The 26,359-nt window shown below is 44.1% G+C and overlaps 2 protein-coding genes across 2 annotated transcripts; one reads left to right on the forward strand and one right to left on the reverse strand.

The window, feature by feature from the left end:
• The first annotated feature begins 9,129 nt into the window (after positions 1-9,129).
• cnn1 (calponin 1) lies at positions 9,130-16,592 on the forward strand. The gene is made up of 7 exons (XM_004071988.4): positions 9,130-9,393; positions 12,633-12,754; positions 12,834-12,900; positions 14,154-14,291; positions 14,428-14,544; positions 14,629-14,775; positions 16,270-16,592. Exons 1-7 carry the CDS (start codon positions 9,334-9,336, stop codon positions 16,513-16,515), a joined length of 897 nt encoding a protein of 298 aa, XP_004072036.1. The 5' UTR covers positions 9,130-9,333; the 3' UTR covers positions 16,516-16,592.
• A 1,773-nt stretch (positions 16,593-18,365) lies between these two features.
• On the reverse strand, positions 18,366-21,154 carry LOC101167459 (transcription elongation factor 1 homolog). The gene is made up of 4 exons (XM_004071847.4): positions 21,022-21,154; positions 19,173-19,295; positions 19,038-19,108; positions 18,366-18,906 (listed from the first exon to the last, which is right to left on the reverse strand). Exons 2-4 carry the CDS (start codon positions 19,286-19,288, stop codon positions 18,842-18,844), a joined length of 252 nt encoding a protein of 83 aa, XP_004071895.1. The 5' UTR covers positions 19,289-19,295; positions 21,022-21,154; the 3' UTR covers positions 18,366-18,841.
• Between the last annotated feature and the right edge of the window lie 5,205 nt (positions 21,155-26,359).

Consider the following 26,359-nt stretch of genomic DNA (forward strand, 5'->3'; position numbering starts at 1 on the left):
AAACCCGAAAGTTTAACTAAAACATTCAATATGTTATGAAAAGGGTAAATCCAGGAGATTGTGGAGATTTGGAGCCTGAGCTAAAGTTAGGCTCTGATTGAAACCATCTCCTGCCTGCACCAGCCGGTGGGGGGGGGTGGGGGGGGGGAGGGGGGCCCCGGTCGGAGCGCGCTGGAGGAGCTTTACCAAACATGGTCACATTGCAGAGGCTAAATGAATATTTCCTCCTGCTACTACAGCAGAGTCATGGCAAAGATTTGCTGCTGAAAATCACCACCTGCATGTTTGAGACATACTTCTCCTCTGTAACCCCCACCACCACAAAAAAAAACTCATTGTGTTTCTTTTAAAGGAGGAATTTGTGGAGATTGTATTCCCCCCCCCCCCCCCCCCCCCCCAGACTCAGAAGAAACCAAAACATCAAGAAGGGGAAGCATGTCCCAGACTTTGCAGGAGCTGTGAACAGAGGCCTTTTTACAAGCTGCTGAAATCAAACCTTACACTGTCTGGTGGGGTCAAGATAGCACAAGGGTTAAAACCTGTCTGTGACGGATCTGTCAGGCAAAGGGGTGCGGGTCATTAAACATTATTCATTTGTCACCTTAAAATGATTTTTAAAAAATTTGACCTTTAATTACATTGAGTAGGATTTTTCTTTCTCTGACCACCATAAAAACACATTTCTATTATTTTTCATTAAATCCATCAAAAACTATAATTCCCAGAGTCCCACCCCTTCACATTTGACATCACTGAAAATCCCCAAATGTCCTCTAAAAGGAATTCATTAAGTATAATGCAACGTCTGGGAGATTTCCTAGTTTAGAAATGACCACTACGGAGGACAAATGTGCATTTCTGATTGTCAGGAGGACAGGGAAAGTACCAGCATGTTTTTTTGCTAAAGACGTATTAGTTGACTGCCAGACTGTGTGTCAGAAACCAAGCAAATGCAGAGTTTTGTTGAGCTTGGAAACGCACAGCAAATGAGCAACTGTCAAGCCCAGTGGTGGGAGAATGATGGTCCGGGACTGATTTGCCCGTTTAGCCCGTGGTTTTCACATTGGAGAAGCAGGGAGGGGCTTCTTTTTCTTTTTCTACTGTTTACTAGAGCATCCATGCCACCTACAGTTGGAAGAGGCTTGGTGCAAAATGTCAAAGTGGTGAAAATCTTGGGAAACTTGCTCCAAGCTTTTTCTTTCACAGCTCTATTCTGACATATGAAAGACTTGGTGTCCCATAGTTCCATCTGGGCACTAACCGCAAATATTAATTCTTCCTTCATGATCTGTTCTCAAACGGATGGCACATCTGTGAATGAAAAGGGCCATCCATACATTACCGTCAAATCTGAGTCCCTGACTGGTCAAAGTTCAAGCTGGTTTAACTTTAAACGCACATTCAATGGTTTTTTGTTTTTTAACTTGTCCTGTCCAACAGCTGGGCAATCAGATGAGAGCTGAAGGCCTCTTGTGTTGGACATATTTTACTTTAACAACAGGGGTTAAGAATCTTCTGACAAACCAGAGGTATGTCTGAATAAACCCCTTTTGTAATCGAGGCCAAACTTTATTTATTTTAATAATATTTGAAAATCTTTTGTGTTGGACCGGACGGAAAAGGAAAGAGGGGAAGAAGAGAGAGGGATTATAGAGGGGGGTGGTAAAACCATGAAGCTATACTCATTACAGTGAGGTTCAGGTGTAATACAGGTCTATAAAGGCGGGGCCTGTCCACACACACCCAAATGTTATAAACATACCTATTGGCTCCAAAAATATTCCCATGTCAACTTGTACACGATAAAAAAAAATGTTCACACACGCATATCTATGCATTTAAACCAACTAGTGTGAAATATTTCATTCAATCACGCAAACTATTAGTGCAAAGGTGAGCTAACACCTGTGCTCCAGTGAGTTTATGTTCTTCTAAAATGAATGGTGGAATGTAAAAAGGAGGAGGGAGAGTGCCCAGCCATCCCAATACCAAGACCCCCGCTGCAGCAGCTAGAACCCCCCAACACCCGCAAGGCAGCAGATCGGGAACAGCCGCCCCCCGAACGATCACATCCGCCACCCAGGCCTGGGCCAGCAGGACCGCCACCGGGGCCCCCAGAGCCAGAGAGCAGGAAGGCATGGGGGGACAGAGTGTGCAGCTCCAGCCCAACCAGGAGAGCAGCCCCCCCGCCACGCCGGGAGGGCCCGACGCGGGACCCGCCCCAGAAGAGCGCCCACAGCCCCAGACGAGCACCCCACCACCACCCAGGAGTTCTGGGCATCCCCCCACCCCAACCCCAGGTACGAGCCAGGACCCCCCAAGGGAGACCCGCCCCACGCTCCAAGCACCCACCCACCCGGCCCGCGGTTGGTCCAGGAGAGAGCAAGGCAGGGGCCAGTTGCCCACGCCCAGGAGGAGGGCACCCAGGAAAAGAGGGGGTCCACAAGAAATGTTGTAAACATGGCCCGACCAGGCTCAGCCACAGTTGGAATTTTGGCGAGGCCCAGTGCATCAATGTTTTAGATACTATATTTAGCGAGACATGGACCACATACGTGAGACGAGCGGAGACTGAATGCTTTCCATCTACAAGGTCTGTGCCGAGCCTGGGCATAACCTGGCAAGACAAAGTCTCCAACATTGAAGTTCTGACTCGAGCACGTACACCATGCTCCGACAATGTCGCCTGCGTTGGCTTGGCCATGTACGCTGCATGGAGGACGGAATCGCAAAGGACATCCTCTACGGGGAACTGGCACCTGGGAAGAGAACCACAGGGCGGGACATGACAGCCATCGACACAAAAACGCAGTCCTGGGAAGACCTCGCAGCAGACCGCCTAAAGTGGAGGGGCACCCTGACCACCCAGCTCAAGTCAGGCGAAGCGAACACGATGCACACAGCTGCAACTTCTGCGACAAAGAAAGCCTGTCCCGGATTGGCCTTTTCAACCACCAGCAACGCTGTCCCAGACAATCCGACATGAACCAGGACGAGAGATAGGATACATCATCCATGGTCAACACTGCCCGGCGGAGGCCAAGAGCCTGAGAATTGTCGTAGAAACTTGTGTTGCTACGCATGAATCCAAGAGTTTTGAATACAAAAGCCCCGAAACATGCGTTTAGATGGATGTTTCATTGGAAGCGGCCACTTGAACGTGCGTTGCTGAGGGCGATTTGAACGTAGCTTCAGAAAAAATAAGTTAAGGAAATAAAACCAAGGCTATAGAGGGAAAATCCCTGCTTCTTTATCTGGTTTTCTGCATCAAACCTAAAGGGGATTCTGTCTTAGGACGGTATGCTGCACTTACATCCAGACTTTGATGAATGACTTAATACCTCCAAATGCACTGCCTCTTCCACTGTATTTGTATGGTTAGAATTCAGACACCATGAACTCAACCCACCGTGCATCTCAGGAGTTGTGCTGGATTGTGAGGCCTTCTACCATAAATAGCCAGAGTCGGAGCGCACACTGGAGAGTGGCTGTTGGGTGGAGGGACAGACGGCAAGAAATGCCCTCCTGCGTTTGTTTAGCCACACAAATCTCCTCCTCTGCCTGCGAGCTGGAGTCCTTAAATTCCCAGAGAAGACGGACCGCACACTTTACAGTTTTAGGTTCAAACTTTAGTGCACTGGCCTGTGTGTCAGACGCACACGCAGTCAATGCAAACGGTGAAGTCCACCCTCACGGTAAACATCTGACTGCCCTCTGTTATTTTTAGTGTGAGGGATTCCTCCTTCACAAGACATCACCTCCAGCGCCGCTCTGCTCGGCTCGGGCTCTTCCTTTCTCCCATAATGCCCAAATAAAGAGTCCGAATTCCACGTGCGTGCCTCTTCTTCTCCCTCTGAGATGTTTATAAGACCCTTCTGGTTTGCGTGTCTCTCGAGTCTGGAACGTGTGAGACAGAGGGAATGTGGCTGTGCGTGCTCCCAGAGAAGCTTTAAATCACTGATTGTAATTTTATGACATTAAAAGCTTCAAACTCAGCTTTTCTACTCTAATTCAGGGAAAAAGTTGACCACGAGAGCCAAATTAGGGTTTAGGGATTTTCATTTTATCCGTCTAATCCACAAACCTGGAATTATACACGGATTTGAGATCATGACACCTCTTCTCTGTTAGCTCAAACTGCATTCAGATTTACTGATGGAACATAAAATATGTAGATTTTTAGCTGAAAAAGCCTCCAGTTGTTGAATTTGAAGTTGAATTGTTGCCCTGAAATAAAAAAAATTTAAAAAAAACTGTTTGTCAGGCTTCACTCACACTGCTCAGATTGCTGAGTGGAAATGCTGTTGATCTCTTTCATTCACTAAATTTCACAAACAATGTGGTCGCGGATCAGTGTTTCTAAGCCAGTCAGTCTGTTATATTTTTGTCTCTAACAGGGGTCTGCAACCTGCTCCTCCAGAACCATAAGTACTTATTTGAGTCCCAACATTTTGGCTCTCTGGTTAAAAAGAAAAATGAAAACGTTTTTAATTTTAAAAAGTATCTGTAGAGTAATAAAAGACAGATGGAGTACAGTAAGTTAACTTAAACTTAGTTCAACTCATTCACAAAAAGTTGAAGGACAGCATCACACACTAAACAAAGTCACTTTGACAGATTTCTGTACGCAAAACAATCATTTTTATACTCAACCAGAATTAAAACACACCAGATTTTAAGGCATATTTTATATTTTTGAACAAATTCGAGAATTTTAAATGCACCTTATGGTTAAAAAGACCACAGAAAGGTTTAATTTTAATTTATTAGATTCACACATTTCTGGCGGAGCTGCACCACAAACTGTTAAATTATGTGTTTTTAAACACTACAATACTACATTGACTGCATTAAGATATGTGACACTGGGTGTCTTATTTTGAAAGAAAGTCATGTTGAACCTCTGTCAAAAGTTATAAACTCGTTTGTATTTTAAATAAATAATACTGTTTTCTCTTCATGTTATGATTTGTTTGGGAACAATTACATAAATACAAATGAGTGTCTCTTTTTCTAAAAGGTAAAAACTGATTTTACAGATCCTGTTGGGTTGCTGTCAGTGACTAATCGACCCGAAGTGTTGAAGGTTGCGGAATCCTGAACTTTTTTGTGTGTTTTTTTTTCATCTGGTGTGTACTGCCTTCAATTCTACGACAGTTTCAGGGCCAGTTTACACACAATATGTTTTTAATTATGACTTTTAAGTCTTAACTTTACGAGAAAAAAGTCATAACTGTTCAAATTACGAGAACAAAGGCGTAAATTTATGTCTTCAAAACACGTACGTTTATGGGAATAAGGTCATAAATTAACGAAAAATACACCAAATTGTCTGTTTGACGGAGCCTTGCTTGAAGATGAAAGATGTGGAGCGTTTGGTGAAGCTTTATTTCCAGACAGGTTTTAAAAACAAAGAAATTCAGAACCTTTTGTCAAAATCAGATTTTTGTGAGTGTAGCCGTCTTTTCATATGTTAAATAAGGAGCTCAGAGACATGGGTAAAGAGGACCGTCACTTTATTCTACCTTTTCATTCACATTCCCAGAAGTCCATTTGTCCCCTTACGTCGTGTGACTGTGATGCGCACAAGAAACACTAAAGGGGAAGTAAAAAAACAGTGTTACATGGTCCCCTGCTCCAGATGAAACGTCTCGTTTCAACAGAAACAACAAAGATGAATGGAAATAGTCAGTTATATTAGAATACGAATGTTGAAAATGCCAAAAAGTGCTCCTCCTCAGACGGAAGCGTCACACAGACCTGGAGATTTTGTCTTTGGTGGAGGACGTCTGCGGCCTCTGCTGTCCCGTGCAGAAACCTCACAGGGCTTCAGGCTCTGCAGAAATCGGGCACCAACATGCGTCTGTGCCTCCAATGGGTTCTGCAACACCTCTTCAAAAAATAGACGGAGCGCAACAAGTACTGACAATCACAGCAGGTTATGCAAATTATGGCGGAAACAAAAAGAAATGATCTTACATCTGTATTTAGAAAGATCTTTAAAGAATTCTGGGAAAACAGTTGCAGTTTGTTTGCTTCTGGTCTCTGTGTCACCTCACAGACAGTTTTATAATCCTGAACAACAATAACATAAATAAAATCAAAAACATTTTGAAATCATGCTTTGGTGTGACAAAAATATTCCACAATCTAATTTCCTGGATTTCTGTTTCATGTTGGAAGTTTATTTATAACATTGTCTCACATTCTTTACACTAACGTAATGCTGGAGACTGAATCCACAGTGATGCCACGTGCAGCGACTCTGAGGACGGATGTTTTGTTCGGCAAATTTCTAAGAATTAACCTAAAGAAACTGAGAATTTTCCCAGAGCTTTTCTAAAACGGTTTCTTTCTTTTTTTTTTTTTTAGAAAGTTACATCGTTTTGTGAGCTAAATTTTTGAAAAGATGGGCAAAAAAATGAAGAATTTCATTTTCTGGACACACAGACACGCCCACACTGAATCAAAAGTATACTCGGTTCCACTCTAATCCAAATGATTTGGGTCAATGGGAATTTTCAGTTCAGGTTCAAGTAGCGCTCGTCTAATCCAGTGTTTATACACTCAAAAAAAAAATTTTATGGTATGTTTAACCTTTGTGCTATCTTAGATGACCCCACCCTTACATTGACGTGTTCTCCCTACCATGACAAAGGTGGAAAGATTTCATGTAATCCATGGACACCAGTGAAGATCACAAATCATTGAAGAAAAAAGGTTCAGCGCACTGTCTAGTGGGTCTAGATGACCCAACTCCCAACGTTAAAGTGCCTAGGATAGCACAAGGGTTAACAGGGGCTGCACAGTGTGGGGCAGTGGTTAGCACGCTCACCAGGTTCAAGTCCCAGCAGGGATCTTTCTATGTGGAGTTTGCATGTTCTTCCAGTGCATGCTTGGTTTCTCTCCAGGCACTCTGGCTTCCTCCTACAGTCCATAGGTTGACTGGTTACTCCAAGCGTCCCTAGGTGTGAGTGATTGTGTGCCCTGTGACCAGGGTGTCCCATGAATTCACCCCACAGTAACCAGAATGGCTCCATCCACCACGTGACCACAAATGGGATGAAGCAGGTTTGGAACGTGGGTAGATGGATATTTTATCCCTTAAGCTGTCTTGTGGGTCTAGATGACCCCATCTAGACCCACAGACAGTGCGCTGAACCTTTTTTCTTCAATGATTTGTGATCTTCACTGGTGCTCATGAAATCCTCTCCTTGTCATGGTAACACGTCAATGTAAAGGTGGGGTCATCTGGACCCCACAAGATAGCACAAGGGTCAAAGGAACCCGATAACTGAAAGTGCACAGAATTCAGAGAATTACTCAGCTCCATGTGTGGCTGCAGGGTGACAGTGAACCTCCAGGAATCCTTTTGTGTGTGCCCCCCACCACTGCTGCCAGCTTGTGCTGTGAAAGCCCCCCTTTTCATCCAACAACAAGATTTCCACGATTGACTCCTATGGCATTCTGGGCCTGACACACAAAAAAACTATGAAATGAAAGTGTGAGGGATGAATCACGCTGCCCCCTGAGCCACCCCCGAGTCCCCAAACCCCCTGAATCTGCTGCATGCCTTTCCTTGTCATCAGCCTGGCCGGGGAGGGGGGAAGGAACAGCACAGTGGGGTAAAAAAGGAAAACCACCTCATGGTGATGACATCAGCCATCCTACAGTAGCTTTTAGGCTCTAATCAGACTTTACTTTTTGGAAACGCCAGAAAACTAAGTGAAGTGATACAGGATACAGAGCTAAATAAAAAATAAATAATTTTATTGACAATCATTTTTTTCAGCTTTTAAATTTTTAGTTTTTTTTAAACATTTTTTTTAATGTTTTTCCACACAAACTGTAAATGTCAGGATAGCAGTAAGTAATTTGTCTTTTATTTTTAATATCATGTGTTCCTGTGTAGATGGTCTCACTGAGTCCAGGTCTGCTGGAGGATTTTTTTATTTTGTAGGAAGGATTTATTTAGTTAAAAGGCTCACTTTATATATATATATATATATATATATATATATATATATTCCTTAAAATCTCACTCCAATCATCTTTTGATTTATTTTAAACACGTTCCTTATGGTCTTTTAATTACAGTGGTGCTGGGACTTGTGTGTTTTTCTAGGACATTGTTTCTGCAGAGCGGCAGCAGTTTATAAGAACTTCACCTCCTTTCCAAAAGCAATAACAGTCCTCAATTCCCAAATGCACAGATAAAATCCATATTCCTGTTTACTTCTCTGTCCACAGTGTCAAAACTCTTACCCCATTACCACCTCTTGCACTTTTGACATGTTTACACACAGTTTGCGTACGCAATTGTGCAGAATTATTTCAGCACTCTTCATTACAGTTTACAGTTTATATTGCACTCTTGTATATACTGTTTGTTTGTTTGATTTGATTGTATTACGATGTTTCTTATTATTTTCCCTTCGTGCTGTTCTTGCTCTGATGGCAATGCTAAAATCTCATTGTACTATGCACAATGACAATAAAGTCAATCTAAATCTAAATCTAATCTAAATCTTATTCAGGAGGGGGTGGGACCGTTGGCGCGGGCCAACCCCCTCCCCGTTGCTGAGAGCTCTCTTGGGTTTTTTCTGCTCCCAATTCACAACGATTTGAAGAAAAAAAACAATAACTCAGAAATACAATTTAATCTTTATTTTCTTCATGTGTGTCTCCAATCATCAGAAGAATGCCACAGAAACACCATCTGAGTGGGTTTTCATGGAGTTATCATTTTTCTGCAGGTGCAATTGTTTTGGTCTCACAAACATTTTCTGCTCAGCATTCCAACAAAACAAGGGATAGAAGTTATGAAAAAGATTTAAAGAGACTTATTAAAGTCGATGATTTATAAGTTTATTGTATTTATTTCCATATAAAATGAACCAATTCTGTGAAACACATTTAAATAGAACTGTTTCAGTTCGTACTTTTACCATAATTGGAATAAATCTGCTTAATATCCGTTGACAGAACCGTAACACGTGAACGTCACGATGACACGACCGCAACAATCGGCACCTCTCTCGCGCACGCGCACTCGGAAAAAGTGACACCGCTTGCTCAGTCATGCCCGAGCGATGACATCACTCGGCCGCGCGCGCGCCCGAGCAGACTGCGCCGTGATTGGACGGCGGCCCCGACCAACCGGCGGGCGCCGACATGGCGAGGGTTTAAAACGACCCAGAAAGATTCCCGCACTGTCCGTCGGAGAGGGTCAGCCGCGGGTCCGAGCGCATGAAGCAGTGACAGCCGGCGGTTTCCGCGGACTTCCGGTCAGGTTTCCCGCTTTTAGGGAGAGAGACACCCAGAAAGGGAAGCATGTCGACGCACTTCAGGAGCGGACCGGCCTTCGGACTCTCTGCCGAGGTCAAGAGTAAGGTGGGTGTGTGGCCTTTGATGATGGGAGAGAGGATTGTTCTCCTCAGGAGGGGGGTCCACCAGATGGGTGTCATCAGCTCCTAGGACAGGTGGGGGAAGTCTGCAAACTGTTGGGACTTTTTTTTGTTTGTTATTTTTTTATGAGGTTTATAGAAACCAAATCAATGTAGGACTCTGATCTAGTTTGGTTCAGCTCAGGCCATGCACTCCCCCCAGAAGGAGGGGTTGTTGGGGATTATGGTGAGGATGAAGGAGGTGGACGGAGGGCGCTGTTCTGATGATTCTGGGAACCAAAGGCCGATCCAGATCCATGGCACTGGTGTGTGTGTCTTCTGGTTCTGGTTGACAAAAATGGTCCGTTTCCAGCCCATCCATGACCTCCCCTCTGAACGGCTCCATCGCTCAGCAGCGCCTTCCTTTCACTCTGCTGTTCTCCAAGAATTCCACATTCCTTGCAGACAGCGGCCGCCTCACAGGACCCGGGATCGAACACGGACGAAGAACTGAAGCCGGGATGGTACGACCCAAAAGCAGAGAGCAGCGGCGCCAGCAGCAGCAGCAGCATCCTCTGATGGCCTTTTAAGGAGCGACCGGCCGGGAAATGAAACTGTGTCCCGACTCTAAACTGTTTACATCTGAAGCAGGACTGATAAAACGCAGGTGGACAGGGGAGAGATGGGGGGCCACGCCAACAGGGACCCGCCCCCTCCTTTCACCACGAGACCATATCTGGAGAAGAAAAAGAAGAGATGGAGCACAAAAATCCACAATAAAAGAAATAAAAATGACCCAGAAAAAAGATAAACGCAGCCTCAACAGGAGACAAACCAGCGTCCTGCTTGTGCCTGTCCCAAGCCCGGCAAATCTATAGAATAGTGTTGAGAAGAGAACTTCTGACACATCGAGTGGATCAAAGGAGAAGAGAAATATATGGAGAGATGATCTGCTATGATGATAGCTTGGTTTTCTGAGCATTCTAGGAGCTCACAGGGATTTAACCATAAAAATGTATTTATTAATCCATTTATTTTCATATTTTATTGATTCAAATCTTTAGGGGAGCTTTCTTAGTACGTTTCTGCTTTGGCTTTTGTCCAAAAAGAAATAAGCTACAGAAAGTTATGCAATTATGAAAACAACTTTTTTTTTTATATTACATTTTTTTTATACATTGCATTTTTTTACAGGTAAAGTATTAAAATAAACTTCTGTATACATTTTCTATTATTAAACAAGGAGTAGTTCCAGAAGCAGAGAATTTGTAGTTTTACTTTTTCAAACTGGTCTATGGTTCTGAAATGCATGTTTTTAATATAAAAATAGAAACGTAAATGTTTTTAATAGAGACCGGTTCATTGCTAACTCAGTGTTTTTATTTTCAGCAATATTTAACCTTTTTTTTCCCCTTTCCAGTCATTTTTAAACAGGTTTTCAGTATAGAATGTGTTTCTGTAATGATTAAAATCCCAAAAAATGCAGCCAAAAAAAACTCTCCTGAATCTAAATCCGGACCCGATCTGGGTCCTAGAACCAGAACCTGCTGCTCCTGCCGCTGTGATCCTGGAAAACCTCCACGGAGAGGAGAAAAGGAGGTGCAGAAACTTGGGGATCATGGGGAGAGGAGGACAGTGGAAAAGGGGAAGGAGGAATTTCTCGGAATGGCGTTTCTCCCAAGTTTGGTGTGATGGACTTGAAGCCGCGCTATCCCTGCTGCTTTCAAAGACTTGTTTGTGTTGGCTGCCGATCCCAGGCTTATCGGGAGAACATTCAAGAGAAGCGGGGAGAGACTGTGTGCGAGCATGAGGAGGCGGCGGTGGGAGGGATGGGGGGTGGGGGGGGTGGCCTTAAACCCCACGCCAGAATTCAACGTATTAGGGAAGCCGGTTTGTGCCCGTTAGTAAATGCATGGATGGAGGAGAGATGAGCATGCAGGAATGTCCACAGGCCTTTTTCTGATCTCTCTTCCTGTTCGCCTTTTTTATTCCAGTTTGGAATCCTTTAGCTACCCGTTTGTTATGAGCAGACGCCAAATAACTGAGGCCTAGAAATGGGAAGGGTAAAGGAAAAAAATATGTCTGCGTACATGATGGACAGATGGATGTAGGGCTGAACAATATGAGAAAAATCTAGCAATTTGCTGTATTAGTAGTCAATATTGCGATGATGATATAACTTGCGATAAATGAACAAACGGCAAAAAAAGCCTAGTTTACGTAGGGTTACATTGGTCAACATCGTGAAGGCGTCCATCCGCTTGGTCAAATGCATAAAGGGATTTATTTGATTCGTTAAATACTTCAAGCTGCCATAAGGTTGTTTTAGCTCATCAAAGGTAACCATTTATTGCAATTTTCACCGTCTTTTAACCATCGATAACGATAAATTTGCGATTTATTGTGCAGGCCTAGATGGATAGATGGATAGAATTTTGTAGTGTATAAGCTATTCAAGTTATACACTAACCAATCAAATGCTCCAATAAAAGTATGTAGAGCCTGCTGTCCCCCACGTCCAGCGTTCGAAACCTTTTGATTGAGAGATTTCGTGTAGTCCGCCTTTAAGTGGAAGGGGTGTGGACTTCCAACAAGGTCACTGCCGATTCACAAGAGTGGTTGCCATAGAGACAATGATTCAGCCTGGTTCAGAGCAATCAATGCTTACTGATGTCGTCTGGCTCCAACATGGCGGCGTCCGTATGGCCAAAAACTGGCAACTCAATTGACTTCATTTAGTTGGAGCAGGACGTAAGTTATTTTCTGTAGGTGACGTCATCTCAAGCTACGTTAACACCAGCCATATGGCGCTGAATACAAGCCGAAAAAGGGGTCTTGAATCCGCTTTTCACACTGGACTGTGGCTAACCAATACCGGCGCACGTACCTACAGTTGTGAGAGACTTATTGTGAAATATGGAAGCGGGGCAAATCCACCAAATCTTGCTTCAGTCTTAGTGTTGAACGGGGAAGCCTGAAATCCGCATTTTCATAGGACGTGGTCACGTGAACGCAGGTTTCAGAGAGCGCCGTGGATGTAGCATTACTCGTCCAGTTCTTATATACAGTCAATTAATTGATCAAATCGTCTCAGCTCCAGGTGTTTGTTTGCTATTTCAGGTCTGCGGTTCTGTTTCATCGAGCATGGAGTTCTGTTGACATCTCAGTCATTTTAACATATTTGTTTTCTAGGATCATTTTGGGTGTTTTACCAAAAGATAAGAAATGTTGTGGTTTGCTCCTCAGCTGGCCAGCAAGTATGACCCACAGAAGGAGGAGGAGCTTCGAATGTGGATTGAGGACGTGACCGGTAAACAGATGGGAGACAACTTCATGGAGAGCCTAAAGGATGGAGTCATTTTGTGCGAGTGAGGCCCCAAACCCTGAAAGTTCAGTCTGTGAATCTTATTGGACGTCTAACTGAAGGAACCTTTTGTGTCTTTGCAGACTTATAAATGTTCTTCAGCCAGGTTCAGTAAGGAAGGTCAACCACTCCAATCAGAACTGGCACCAGGTAAATTTTGTACTCCTGTCACGAGCTGTCTGCTGTGTTTGGGTGAAGCCATGGTCACCACCTGTATGGGTGGATACTGGCTGTCTGCAGACGATAAAAGGGTCCAACCTGTACTGCGCACAGGCCATGTCACAGAGCCATTGCATCCATGTACGAAATTTCGGTATTCATGATATACGCAAGTCATGAGTTTTTTGCATTTGTCATTTGTCGATGCGCACAGATATCCATCGAGGGTTTCAACTGACCGGTTTATACGTGAATTTGGTTTTTGTTCAAAAAATTTTGGTCGGTTGAGAATTACGCAGTTTATGCGTATTTTACGTAGTTGATGCGCAATTATTCCGTAAATCTTACGGAATTGTGCGTGAATTTTGCTAGATGCATTCACAAATGTGTGTCTTTACACGATTGTTCCACATATGTTTAATGGACTTTTCACGCATGTATAACTTTTATATCGCATATACGGCGCATATATGATGTTAAAATTACGCAATTGATGCAAAAAATCACTAGTGTATTGCATATAAACAGCCCAACAATCACAAAAATTCTACGTTGCTTTACGTGTTTTTTGTGTGTTCTTCTGTGGTTTGAACGTGGTTCATTTGTGATACATCTGTGAAGATTTCACATAGGGACCACAACTTTTCTCCCTTTTTCCACATATATTCACATATGCATCCGTATGTGTGACGCGATTTTGACCAACATGTACTTTGTCCGAGTTTGGCATAAAGGACACCGTACAACAGCATCACCTGTGTGCCGTAAATACGTGTAACTTACCTCATCCTTACGAAACCATCGTATACTTTACGATATGCTTACAACACACACAGCAATGGTACGCTCCAATTTCAGGACGTCCTTTGAGGCGGCGATAAAAGTCTCAAGGGACGGTAGCTTCAGTCACACCTAGAAGCTTTTTCAAATGGCCTTTTTTTCATCTGCTCCTGATTCACAACAACTTGAATGAATAACTAAATACTCAGAAAGATAATTTTGTTTAACATCTCAATCACAGTGAAAGACTAAATTGAAGAACAGGGTTTCCTTAGCTAGTCATATATTGAAAGAAATAATAGGTCTCAGTTTAGAGATCCTGCTTGACAAAGACTACAACCACGGATTAAAACCCAGTAATGGTCACTGGTTGGTATTTTACTGTGTACAACTGGCTTTATGGTAGAAATGATGAGGCTTCTCAAACTGTTGTTCCCTTGCTTCCTGCCTGCTGTCTTCCACAGCTAGAAAACATTGGGAATTTTGTCCGCGCGATCACAGAGTACGGTCTAAAGCCTCACGACATCTTTGAGGCCAACGATCTGTTTGAGAACGTCAACCACACCCAGGTCCAGAGCACGCTCATCGCTCTGGCTGGAATGGTGAGAACATCTTCCTGTAACTGTGTGCAGAGGCTGTGCATCCGACACTGGGCCGGCTGTTGGAGGTCTACTTTATTAAAGAATATTTGAGGGGGGGGACTTTATCATCTGGGTTTTTGTTGCTCCTTTCTCTCAGGCCAAGTCCAAAGGTTTCCACTCCAAGTATGATATGGGGGTGAAATACGCTGAGAAGCAACAGCGACGCTTCGCACCCGAGAAGCTCAGGGAGGGACGCAACATCATAGGCCTGCAGGTCAGGAAATGTTCCAACGTGCTGGGACTTTGAGAGGTGATGCATCTGAAAAGATCTGCCTTAACCGTCCATGTTGCCGTTTAGATGGGCACCAACCAGTTTGCCAGCCAAAAGGGGATGACTTCATACGGGACGCGACGCCATCTGTTCGATGCCAAGATAGGCATGGACAACCCAATAGACCAGTCCACCATCAGCCTGCAGATGGGCACCAACAAGGGAGCCACCCAGGTGCAGAGATGCTTCCATTAGTTTTAGAAACTCTTCATAAAGGATAGTACCACTGGTGAACAGTGGAGTTTACTTCATGAGGTAGCAATGAGACAAACTGGAGAACTTATTTTTATTTTTTTTACTGGGAGGAATGTTTTAAAAAATGCATATTTTGACTTTTGTATTAATTACTGGGGGATAATAGTAGTAATATAAGAAAGTGGTAAAAATAATAATAATAATATTCACAATCTAAGTTCAAAGTGGCTGATAAGAAAACACTGATGTCCCAGCATTCTAGCAGCATTTAAACGCATCACTAACTAACCTTGGAGATGTGAAAAGAGTCTCACATCTGTTTTGTGCGTTATTGCGAGCTTGACACCAAAATAAAAGACACATTTTCTCTCTAGGGAATCAGTAGCTGCATCATTTAGATAATATATATATATATATATATATATATATATATATATATATATATATATATATATAATATATATATATATATATATATATATATATATATATATATATATATATATATATATATATATATATATATATATATATATATATATATATATATATATATATATACAGCATTTGCTGTTAATACAGTTGAGTAAATGTCATTAAAACAGAAAAAGAATCATATATGTATTTTCAACTTAAATCCTTTGAGCATCAAAAAGATCCAACATAAACAATCCAGGGCTGTTGGACCGATGCAACAGTCTGAAAGTCCATAAAGCATTCATGTCCAAAGTCCGGCCCGTGGGCCAGATGCAGCCCACGTTAACATTCCCAACGGCTCACCGGCTTCTGGCATGAAATGAATAATATGAAGCCCCCAGCACTTCCTAAGAACTCTGAATATTTTTGTTTTATTTCTGAAATTATTCTGGTTGGCTGCACAGTGGCGCAGTGGTTAGCGCTCTTGCCTCACAGCAAGAAGGCCCCTGGTTCAAGTCCCGGCTGGGGGACCGGACACAGAACATCGACGGGGGACCTTTCTGTGTGGAGTTAGCATGTTCTCCCCGTGCATGCGTGGGTTTTCTCTGGGGACTCTGCCTTCGTCCAAAAACATGCTGCATAGGTCAATTGGTTCATCTAAATTGCAGCTAGCTGTGAATGTAAGAGTGCATGGGTGTGTGATTGTGGCCCTGCGACAGACTGGCGACCTGTCCAGGATGTCCCCAGCCTTCGCCCGCAAGTGGACAGGATAGGCTCCAGCAGCCCCGTGACCCTGAAAGGGAACCAACGGATTAGAAGATGAATGAATGAGTTCTGATTGGCTAAACTGTAACCTGCGGCTGCTTGACGGTCAGTCTCAAGGGCCAAACATGAACAGATTCATTTGGGCCTGTAATGTAAATAAGATAAATATTTAGCATTTAATAAAGCCCCTTGCATATGAAACATTAAGTATGTTGAAAAAAAGGGGTTTTCTTATGGTGTGGGACGTCAGTTGCAGTTTTTAAGGTCCTGCCGGGTCTCTCTCTGTCCCAGGCGGGGATGACGGCTCCAGGAACGAGGAGGCACATCTTTGATAAGAAGCTGGAGCTGGAGAACTGTGACACCACCACCATCTCTCTGCAGATGGGCACCAACAAAGTGGCCTCCCAGCAGGGCATGACCACGTACGGCCTGCCCCGCCAGGTCTACGACAACAAGTACTGCGCCAACCCCACCGAGGGCTTCTACAACAACGGCAGCGAGGTGGAGTTTGACGGCTACAACCAGTACTCCGACTAAAAAGCAGCATCAAAGCAAACCTCTAGACGGATATTTAATTCAAACCAACGTCACGATAAAGTTCATTCCCTGTTTAATACGTTTTTCTTACTGTCCTTTTTGGGGGCAAACTGCAAAAACGAAAATAATTACATGTTTATTTTGGAGGTTGTTACATCTAGAGGATCCTTCTCTACATTTTCTATTTATAGTTCTTGTTTTTTCTACCTGAGATTTGGGGCCTTCGTAACCTCACAGTTTTAGCCCTCCACGTCCATTTGAACATCGATGAAGAGCATCTGCCCACTGTCCTGTCGGTGCTATGAACTTTGGCCCAACTGGAGCAGAGTCGACACGGAAGTTCCCGGTCCACGATGGACGGAAAGGACAAAAGCGGATGCTGTGGTTGATTGCTATGGTTGTCTAGTTTTAGCTTAGTTCACTGCTTTGATTAAGAAGCATGCGTAGTTGTAGCGGTACCCTGTTTGAAGAAGGTTAAACCTGTTTTCTCCTTCCATGCGCAACCCTTGTGCTATCCTAGGCACTTTGACATTGGGAGTTGGGTCATCTGGACCCACTAGACAGTGTGCTCAACCTTTTTTCTTCAATGATTTGTGATCTTCACTGGTGTCCATGGATTCCATAAAATCTTTTCACCTTTATCCACCGTTGTCATGGTAGGGAGAACACGTCAATGTAAGGATCGGGTCATCTGGACCCCATAGGAAAGCACAAGGGTTAAGAAAACTAGAGCTTTGCTCCTCTTGCACTTGAACTGACTGGTGGAACAAAAGTAGATCAACTCAAAGTCCCACTCCGATCATCTTTTGATCGATTTTCAAAGCATTCCCAGTGGTCTTGTGCCATCTTGTGGTGGGGTCATCTGGACCCCACAAGATAGCACAAGGTTAATTATGTTTTTAGCTAAAATCAAAATACCTGTGTCGTTTTCTAGGACATAGTTTCTGCAGAGCGGCAGGGGCTCATTAGAAATTCACCTCTTGGCGTGGAGCAAACCCGTCCCCCCTTCCCCCGCCTTGTTGCTGAGAGCTCTCTGTTTTCACGCTGTCCTGCTAGCTCCTCACATCCTCAACCTGAACTTAAGCGGTGCAATAAAAACAGGCGAGCGACGTCGGAGGTATCCAGCCGATCAGTTTAGATCCCGATTCCAGCTAAACTAAGACGGTCATGGATCTATTTGTCAGCAGGTGGATGCATCGGAATGGGGCGGAGCAGGAAGTTTGTGGCCCCGCCTGGTGTATTTTCCACATCACAATCTTTTTTTGTTTTGTTTTCCCTCCTTTGAATAAAACAATACTTAGAACTGCAAATATTTAAGCTTAATTGAATTAAAAACACCATTTTCATCGGAGTGGGTCTTTATGATACTTCGCTTTTATGCCCTACCGTACTGCAGTGGTACTTTCTACTTCATCCATGTACCTGTTGCTGCACAGGCGGACAACAGAAATCTGATTTTACAGCTTCTGCCACATACTCCTCGGCTTAACTCTGAGCACATCAATCCGCTGCAAATGTGAAACGTGTTTAACCCTGTTGCTCACCGAAAGAACTGAATGTAGTCATCACAGGATTTCCCCCTCCTGAAGGCTTACACATTAGCACCATCTAGTGGCCAGCTTTGGTAGGGAATGCTAACTTAGTTTTGCTGATGCTAATTGCTAAACCCAACATTTCTACTTTTTTTAAATCTTTTTTTTAATTTCACCCTTTAATGTCTGTTTAATCACCCCCCCCCCCCCCAACTCCCACATTCCTCTTCACCAGAAAATTATTTTGTGCAATAAAGACACCTAAAAATGGTTTGTGCTTTTATTTTATTTATTTTATGTCAGGACATAAACGGCTGGAAAATAAAACACAGGAATTTCAAATTTCATTGTGTTTTTTTTTTTTTTAATTTGGAGAGAACACCTGCAGTGTAAATAGTGATGTACTGAAGCAAACACAAAGGCGATCGACATTTACAACTGTACAAAAAAAAGAGGCAAAAATATGACTTTTAGGACTCAATATTGCAGAAACAGAAGTTTGTTTTTTTTAAGTATCAGTTTTGTGTCAAAACTCATTGATTGGATGAAAGAAATTAGCCCAAAATAAGACAGAGGTACCCAGCTTCTAAAGAAAATCCTTCAGATTTCCACCGAGAGCTTTAGTCTGCTGAAACACTCACACCCAAAGCAGGAGAAACAGGACGGCTGCTGCTGCTGAAACACTCAGAACCAAAGCAGGAGAAATGCAAACTTCACTGCACCAAAACCAAAAAGGCGAGATCCCTATACACAACACCAACAGGGCTACAGATGCTAACTTTGGCTCAGTTGAACTACTGGTTGGCTGCTTCACAAGCATCAATCCAGTCACTGTAAACGTCCACCGGTTCAGACAGATCTGTCGATGACGGGTTAGGGAACACTCACACGTGTTTGATGTCATTTATGTGGTAAAACACTTCAAATGAACCAATGATGAGCCATGAGGCGGCGGCGGCCTCGCCGTAGCTCAGAGTTTCCAAAGGATACAGGTGATGGGCGTCTGGAACTCCTCCAGACAGACGCTGCAGGAAATGATCCCCGTGTTGCGGGTTCGCTCCCTTCAAAGTAAAAGCATCATGAATCCTCCAACGTTTCCAAATGGATCTAAAACCGCAGACTCACATTTTGACGTCACAGGATTTCTCGTGGTTGCAGAACGGGCAGGTGAACTGGGTGTCCAGGTTTCCCGTCATCTTTTTCTTGGGGGGGGGCTTCCTCTTGGACTTTCTGCGCGCCATCGGCTCACTGCGGACGAGGACGGATGCCATGAACATCTGTTTCACACTGTTTTACACTAAACACCGGCTTTAAAATGACCGTAAAAACTGGACATTTATGCGCATTAGGAGCTAAATGAATAATGTCTGTAAATTAAAGCACATTCAAAGGGAAAAAAAAGGAATAATCTCAAAGGTAAAAATAGTCTGATGTAGATTTTTCTCCTGTAGTGTAAAACAGGAAGATACATATTAGAGTATTATACATTTGTTTGTGTGGCCTCAATGTCGACATTCTGTGGGGATAAAAAGCTGATTTTGCCAGTGAGTCATCATTCAAAGAGCCACAGAGACACGACGCCGCTGAACCGACGAGCAGCATCACCCGGCCACAGCGCCTTCAGGTTGATGGTTGACAGTCAGGTGTTGCAGGGGAACTTATCTCAAAGTGTCATCAGCAGACGTGCATCAAGACTCTGAACTATTGTCAGAGTTTGGGACAGATGCAGGACTGGAGCCCCCCCCCCAGTGAAGACCACGTGACCTGGACGATGCAGCAACGGTCTACCGCCCTGTTCACGGATGAGTGTCAGGTCACCGTGCAGAAACGATGGTCGTCAGTGTTGGTGGAGAAGGCGAAGGGAGCGATACGCCGAGGTCTCCAGGGTCCACTTTGGTCTGGGCAGGCATCACCAGTTAGCTGTAGATGGTCCAGTCTCATCAGCATAGAACCATCATCATCCCCCAATTCCACCCGCACACCCCCAACGTTCTGCTCATGGACGATGATGCTGCTCCACCACATGCTGCTGGAATCGTCACAGCTGGACTTCAGGAAGTAGGAGTGGCTTGTGTGGTTTGGCCAGCATTGACCTAAACCCCATAGAGCAGGTCTGGGACCAGCTGACGCACAGACTGGATGATAGGACCCCCAAGTGACGTGGTAGAAACCCCATGCAGCACTCGTGGAAGACAGGAACGCCTCAGAACGACATCATGAAGTCAGTGAGGAGCAGGAGACGTCGCCGCCATTGCAGTAATCGGTGAACATATGTTTTATGGACACGGTCGATGTTTTTTATTTGGAGCTATCTTTACTATTGTCCAACTGTCCGTCATGGATCTACAGGCCTGCTTAAAGAATCTAACCGAATGCCTGAATCAGGTGAGTTCAGTCCTCACAGTTTGGACTATACCAACTCAACTGCACTACTCATGAATTTCCCCCTTTTCTCCCCACCTAGAAAAAGATCCGTTTTGTTGTACCTGTACTTGTCGCAATGACCATAGAAGCCATTCATTCATCCATTAACACCCCGACCCCATCTGAGATGGTACGTTCCAAATCATCAACGTTCCAGCACACCTGATGGCTACATGGCCCTCCAGGTATTTGCTTTATTTAGTTTGTATGCATGAAATAATCTGACATCTTGTCACGATCATGATGCTGTCGCAGGATCCTCTTTTCATCAGGAAGACCTGCCAGAAGCCCCGCCCACTCTCTCACCGCATCAACAACCTGTAGTACGCATCGAGATTTAGATCCGTTCACGCTTGCAGGAAACAACTGTATCACCAAACAGCAGCAAAGCTTTGGTGGAAACAAACAATCCTCCATCATCCTGCGCCACAAACACCAGCAGCAGCAGCGAGGAGCAGCTGGATCCACATCCATGTTCCGACAAACAGGAAGCAAAGTCCGCAAACTTGGGTTCTAACGTTTCGGCTTTTCGCAGAAATGCTAACATTACCTGTGAAAAGGATTTCTGCCGAGGAACGACCAAGGTGCGCGTCCAGGTCTATTTAAATGAAGGATGCAGCATCTCCAGAGTCGTTGCTCTAGCAAAGTCGCGCGAGACCTCAAGCTGCCGAGAGTGTTTTGGTGGCGCGTCACGTGATTTTTTTATTTTTTGGCTTATTGCTGAATTAATGGGAATGGGAACAATAGCATTTTGATTTGACAACTTGTGTATTCTCATGGACAGGGCTGGACCGAATATGTAGACAGAATATGCATAACAAAAGCGCGATGCAAACTGTCGGCAGATCACGTGATCCACTTTACTTTTCTTCAAAGTTTATGTAGGATCCCAATCCTGACTCTACCCACTCCACCTACCCGGGCTTGGGACCGGCACAAATGTGACACTAGCTTATGCTCTGTTGGGGCCGTATTTTTTTTATGTATTTATTTGTGAGTGAGGGATTTTTTTATTTTTATTTAAAGCCTGTCTGTTTTTCCATATCTGTTCTTTCTTTTATCGTTTAACATCTTATGTGTTTATTATATACTTTCTGTCACTTTTATTTATTTATTTTTAAGTTTATCTCTGGTTTAATTTTTCACCTTTTTCATTTATTTTTAAGTATTTTCTGTCACTTTTTTTATTTACTTATTTTAAAGTTTATCAATCTATTTAGCTATTTATTCTTTTGAGTTTGTTGTCTATTATTTCTTTCTTTTGTTGTTTTTTTATGTCACTTTTCTTTATTTAGTTTTGGACATATATCATGGCTTTTATCGGTCATGCAGCATTAGTCGTCTGGTTTTTGTTGTGTGGAAAAGTCCTAACAAATGAATCCATCTCCAGGCTTGTTGTTCCGGCCTTCTCATGAGCTAACATAACTATATTTTGTTTTCTTTCATGCAGCACGGTGCAGCAGAATGGGGTAAGAAGTCCAGACGTAGCAGAGAAAGAGCTTTCACATCATGCAGACGATCCACCAATCACAGTGGAGCTCACATCCATCCGATGGAGCTGCGGAAAGGCATTCTTATACCCATGTAGATATTTGCACACAGTGGAGAGGTGTATAACTCTACATTGCCATCAATTTTGCCCTTTTTTTTCCAACATGATTTTTGCGACAATAATCACATTGGAAAGTTTGTCACTGTCCCCTTCTGCCATTTTTGCAGAGGACTTAATATGGCGACATCCAGAAAAGAGGGAGATTGAGGTCGAAGACAATTAACTGCTGTCATGAGCTCGAGATTGCTTTTGGAAAATCTTGTCTCCATCTCCACAATGACTATGTCCAAAATGTTGAGAAGAGCTCTCTTCGGAACCTGGCAAGGAGTCAAGGGGCCTTCTTCACGTCCCGTAGTGGACATGTCAGCATTACCTGTGAACACTGAACTCCTTGTTCTCTTTCTTTTAGCTGCTGGTGAAAGCATGCTGGCTAATATCTCACTCTTTAACCCTTGTGCTCTCTTGTGGGGTCCAGATGACCCCACTCCCAACGTTAACGTGCCTCCAAGGCACAAGACGGTGTGCTGAACCTTTTTTGGTGTCCATGAAATCCTCTTCACCTTTATCCACCTGTGTCATGGTAGGGTGGGGTCATCTGGACCCCTCAAGATAGCACCAGGGCTAAGATTTAATTCTTATAACTTACTTTATACTATTTTTAGGTAAACTGATTTCCAAAAGAGGAGGTGGTTAAACTCCAGACTTAAATTTAAGCCTTCAATTCTTAGCCTGTAGCAAAAAAAAAGTCATTTTAGGAAATGCAAAAAGAAAACATGCTCCTTGCTTAAAAAAATGACATTTATGTTTGTAAAGGGGCCTATAATCAATTTCTGAATACATTTATTTGTCTTTCCCATGTTCTTCTTCTGATCACCAGTTCTAGGCGACTCCTTAATTTTAATGAAATATCCTGTGGCAAATGCAGTTTTCAGAGTCTTTGTTGTGAAATTACAGGAAATTTTAAAGTGAATACTTGTTAAAACTGTGTTTTAAGAAGTTTTCTCTGCCAATGGTATTATATTTCTGTATAAAGCTGAAAAAACGTTTTTAATCTTCTTCTTTCTCTTTCGGCTTTTCCCATCAGGGGTCGCCACAGCGAATCATCCTTTTCCACCTCACTCTATCATGGACATCTTCTACCCTAACATTAGCCAACTTCATGTCCTCTGTTAAGACATCCATGTATCTCCTCTTTGGCCGTCCTCTTGCCCTCCTGCCAGGCAGCTCCATCTCCAACATCCTTCTACCAATATATCCACTATCCCTCCTCTGAACATGTCCAAACCATCTCAGTCTGGCTTCTCTGACTTTGTCGCTAACACAGGCAACATGAGCCGTCCCTCTGATGTACTCGTTCCTTATCCTGTCTAACCTGGTCACTCCTAAGGAGAACCTCAACATCTTCATCTCCGCTACCTCCATCTCAGCCTCTTGTCTCTGTCTCACTGCTACCGTCTCTAACCCATAGAGCAGAGCTGGTCTCACCACTGTCTTGTACACCTTTCCTTTGAGTCTTGCTGACACTCTTCTGTCACACAACACTCCTGACACTTTCCTCCACCCGCTCCAACCTGCCTGCACTCGCCTCTTCACCTCTTTTCCACAATCCCCATCACACTGAACTGTTGACCCCAAGTACTTAAACTCCTGCACCTTCTTCACCTCAGCCCCCTGTAACCTAACGCTTCTACCTTGATCCCTCTCGTTCAGACACATGTATTCTGTCTTACTACGACTGACCTTCATGCCTCTTCTTTCCAGAGCTAACCTCCACCTCTCTAGCTGTTCCTCCACCTGCTCTCTACTCTCACTGCAAATTACAATGTCATCCGCAAACATCATTGTCCAGGGAGATTCCTGTCTTACCTCGTCTGTCAGCCTGTCCATCAGCATAGCAAACAAAAAAGGACTCAAAGCTGATCCTTGGTGTAGTCCCACCTCCACCTTGAACTCCTCTGTCTGACCTACAGCACATCTCACCACCGTCATACTTCTCTCATACATGTCCTGAACTACTCTGACATACTTCTCTGCCACTCCAGACGACCTCATACAGTACCACAGCTCCTCCCTCGGCACCCTGTCATACGCCTTCTCTAAATCTACAAACACACAATGCAGCTCCTTCTGACCTTCTCTGTACTTTTCCATCAACATTCTCAAAGCAAAAATGGCATCAGTGGTGCTCTTACGGGGCATGAAACCATACTGCTGCTCACAAATCTCCACCTCTTTCCTAAGCCTGGCTTCCACTACTCTTTCCCACAGCTTCATTGTGTGACTCATCAACTTTATTCCTCTATAGTTGCTGCAGTTCTGCGTGTCACCCTTGTTCTTAAAGATCGGAACCAGAACGCTTCTCCTCCATTCCTCAGGCATCTTCTCACTCTCTAAAATCCTATTGAACAACCTTGTTAGAAATTCCACTGCTGACTCTCCTAAGCACTTCCATACCTCCACAGGTACGTCATCAGGACCAACGGCCTTTCCGCTCTTCATCCTTTTCAGAGCCTTCCTAACCTCATCCTTTCCAATCTCTGCTACTTCCTGCTCCACAACAACCACATCTTCCTCCCTTCTTTCCCTGTCATTTTCCACGTTCATCAGCTCCTCAAAATACTCCTTCCATCTTTTCTGTACACTCTCCTGGGTTGTTAGCACCTTTCCGTCTCTGTCCTTAATCACCCTTATCTGTTGCACGTCCTTCCCATCTCTGTCTCTCTGTCTGGCTAGCCTGAACAAGTCCTTCTCTCCTTCCTTTGTGTCTAACCTGTCATATAGCTCATCGTAAGCTTTCTGTTTGGCCTTTGCCACCTCTCTCTTCACTCTACGCTGCGCTTCCTTGTACTCCTGTCTACCTTCCTCAGTCCTTTCTACATCCCACTTCCTTTTAGCCAACCTCTTCCTCTGGACGCATTCCCGTACTTCCTCATTCCACCACCAAGTCTCTTTACCGTCTTTCCTCTTTCCAGATGACACACCTAGCACCTTCCTACCTGTTTCCCTGATAATCTCTGCTGTAGTTTCCCAGTCCTCTGGAAGCTCATCCTGACCACCCAGCACCTGTCTCAACTTCTGCCTAAATTCCTCACAAGTTTCTTCATTCTGTAGCTTCCACCACTTGGTCTTCTTTTCTGTTTTCCCTCTCTTCTTCTTCCTGACCTCCAGAGTCATCTTACACACCACCATGCGGTGCTGTTTGGCTACACTCTCTCCTACCACCACTTTGCAGTCATTAACCTCTCTCAAATGACCTCGTCTACATAGGATGTAGTCCACCTGAGTACTCCTACCTCCACTTCTGTATGTCACTCTATGTTCCTCTCTCTTCTGGAAGTAAGTGTTGACTACAGCCATTTCCATCCTCTTCGCAAAGTCCACCACCATCTGTCCCTCCAGATTCCTTTCCTTCACACCAAACCTGCCCATCACCTCCTCATCACCTCTGTTGCCCTCACCAACATGCCCATTAAAGTCTGCTCCAATAACAACTCTCTCTCCTCTGGGAAAACTCTCTATGACCTCATCCAACTCACTCCAGAATCTCTCCTTCACTTCTAACTCACAGCCAACCTGTGGCGCATACCCACTGACTACATTCACCATCACCCCTTCAATTTCTAACTTTAGGCTCATCATCCTGTCTGAGACTCTTTTCACCTCTAGAACACTGTTTACAAACTCCCCCTTCAGAATCACACCTACCCCGTTTCTCTTCCTATCAACACCATGATAGAACAGTTTGTATCCTCCTCCAATACTACGTGCCTTGCTGCCCTTCCACCTTGTCTCCTGCACACACAGTACATCTACCTTCCTTCTCTCCATCATGTCTGCCAGCTCTCTGCCTTTCCCTGTCATTGTGCCAACGTTAAGAGTCCCTATTCTCAAACCTATGTTCCTGCCTTTTCCCTTCTCTCTCTGGCCACGGACCCTTCTGCCTCCCCTCTTTCTTCGACCAACAGTAGTCAAATTTCCACCGACACCCTGTAGGTTAACAGCATCGGTGGCGGTCGTTGTTAACCCGGGCCTCGACCGATCCGGTATGTCAAAAGTGTTGTGGATGATTCGCATGGTTATTTTGGCAATTTTTACGCCGGATGCCCTTCCTGACGCAACCCTCTCTATTTATCCGGGCTTGGGACCGGCACAGAGGCAACTGGCTTGCAACCCCTGTGGCTAGATTAAACGTTTTTAATCTAGTTTTAATATAAAGAAGAAATGCTGATCCTTTAACCTTTAATTTTTATTTGATAAAGTTGTGTTCTGGAGCCAGCCTGAGGCTCACCTCTATGCACAGTTCTGAAACTCAACCCTTCCTGTGGGGTTGGACTCT

This window comes from Oryzias latipes, chromosome 8 (assembly GCF_002234675.1).
Source record: "Oryzias latipes chromosome 8, ASM223467v1".
Lineage (NCBI taxonomy): Eukaryota > Metazoa > Chordata > Actinopteri > Beloniformes > Adrianichthyidae > Oryzias > Oryzias latipes.

Coding starts and splice junctions, on each gene's coding strand:
- cnn1 (XM_004071988.4), top strand. CDS start 9,334: ATGTCGACGCACTTCAGGAGCGGACCGGCCTTCGGACTCTCTGCCGAG. Junction 12,901..14,153: donor CCAATCAGAACTGGCACCAG/GTAAATTTTGTA, acceptor TGTCTTCCACAG/CTAGAAAACATTGGGAATTT. Junction 14,776..16,269: donor CCAACAAGGGAGCCACCCAG/GTGCAGAGATGC, acceptor TCTCTGTCCCAG/GCGGGGATGACGGCTCCAGG.
- LOC101167459 (XM_004071847.4), bottom strand. CDS start 19,288: ATGGCGCGCAGAAAGTCCAAGAGGAAGCCCCCCCCCAAGAAAAAGATG. Junction 19,109..19,172: donor AAATCCTGTGACGTCAAAAT/GTGAGTCTGCGG, acceptor TTTACTTTGAAG/GGAGCGAACCCGCAACACGG. Junction 18,907..19,037: donor GTTCCAGACGCCCATCACCT/GTATCCTTTGGA, acceptor CGTCATCGACAG/ATCTGTCTGAACCGGTGGAC.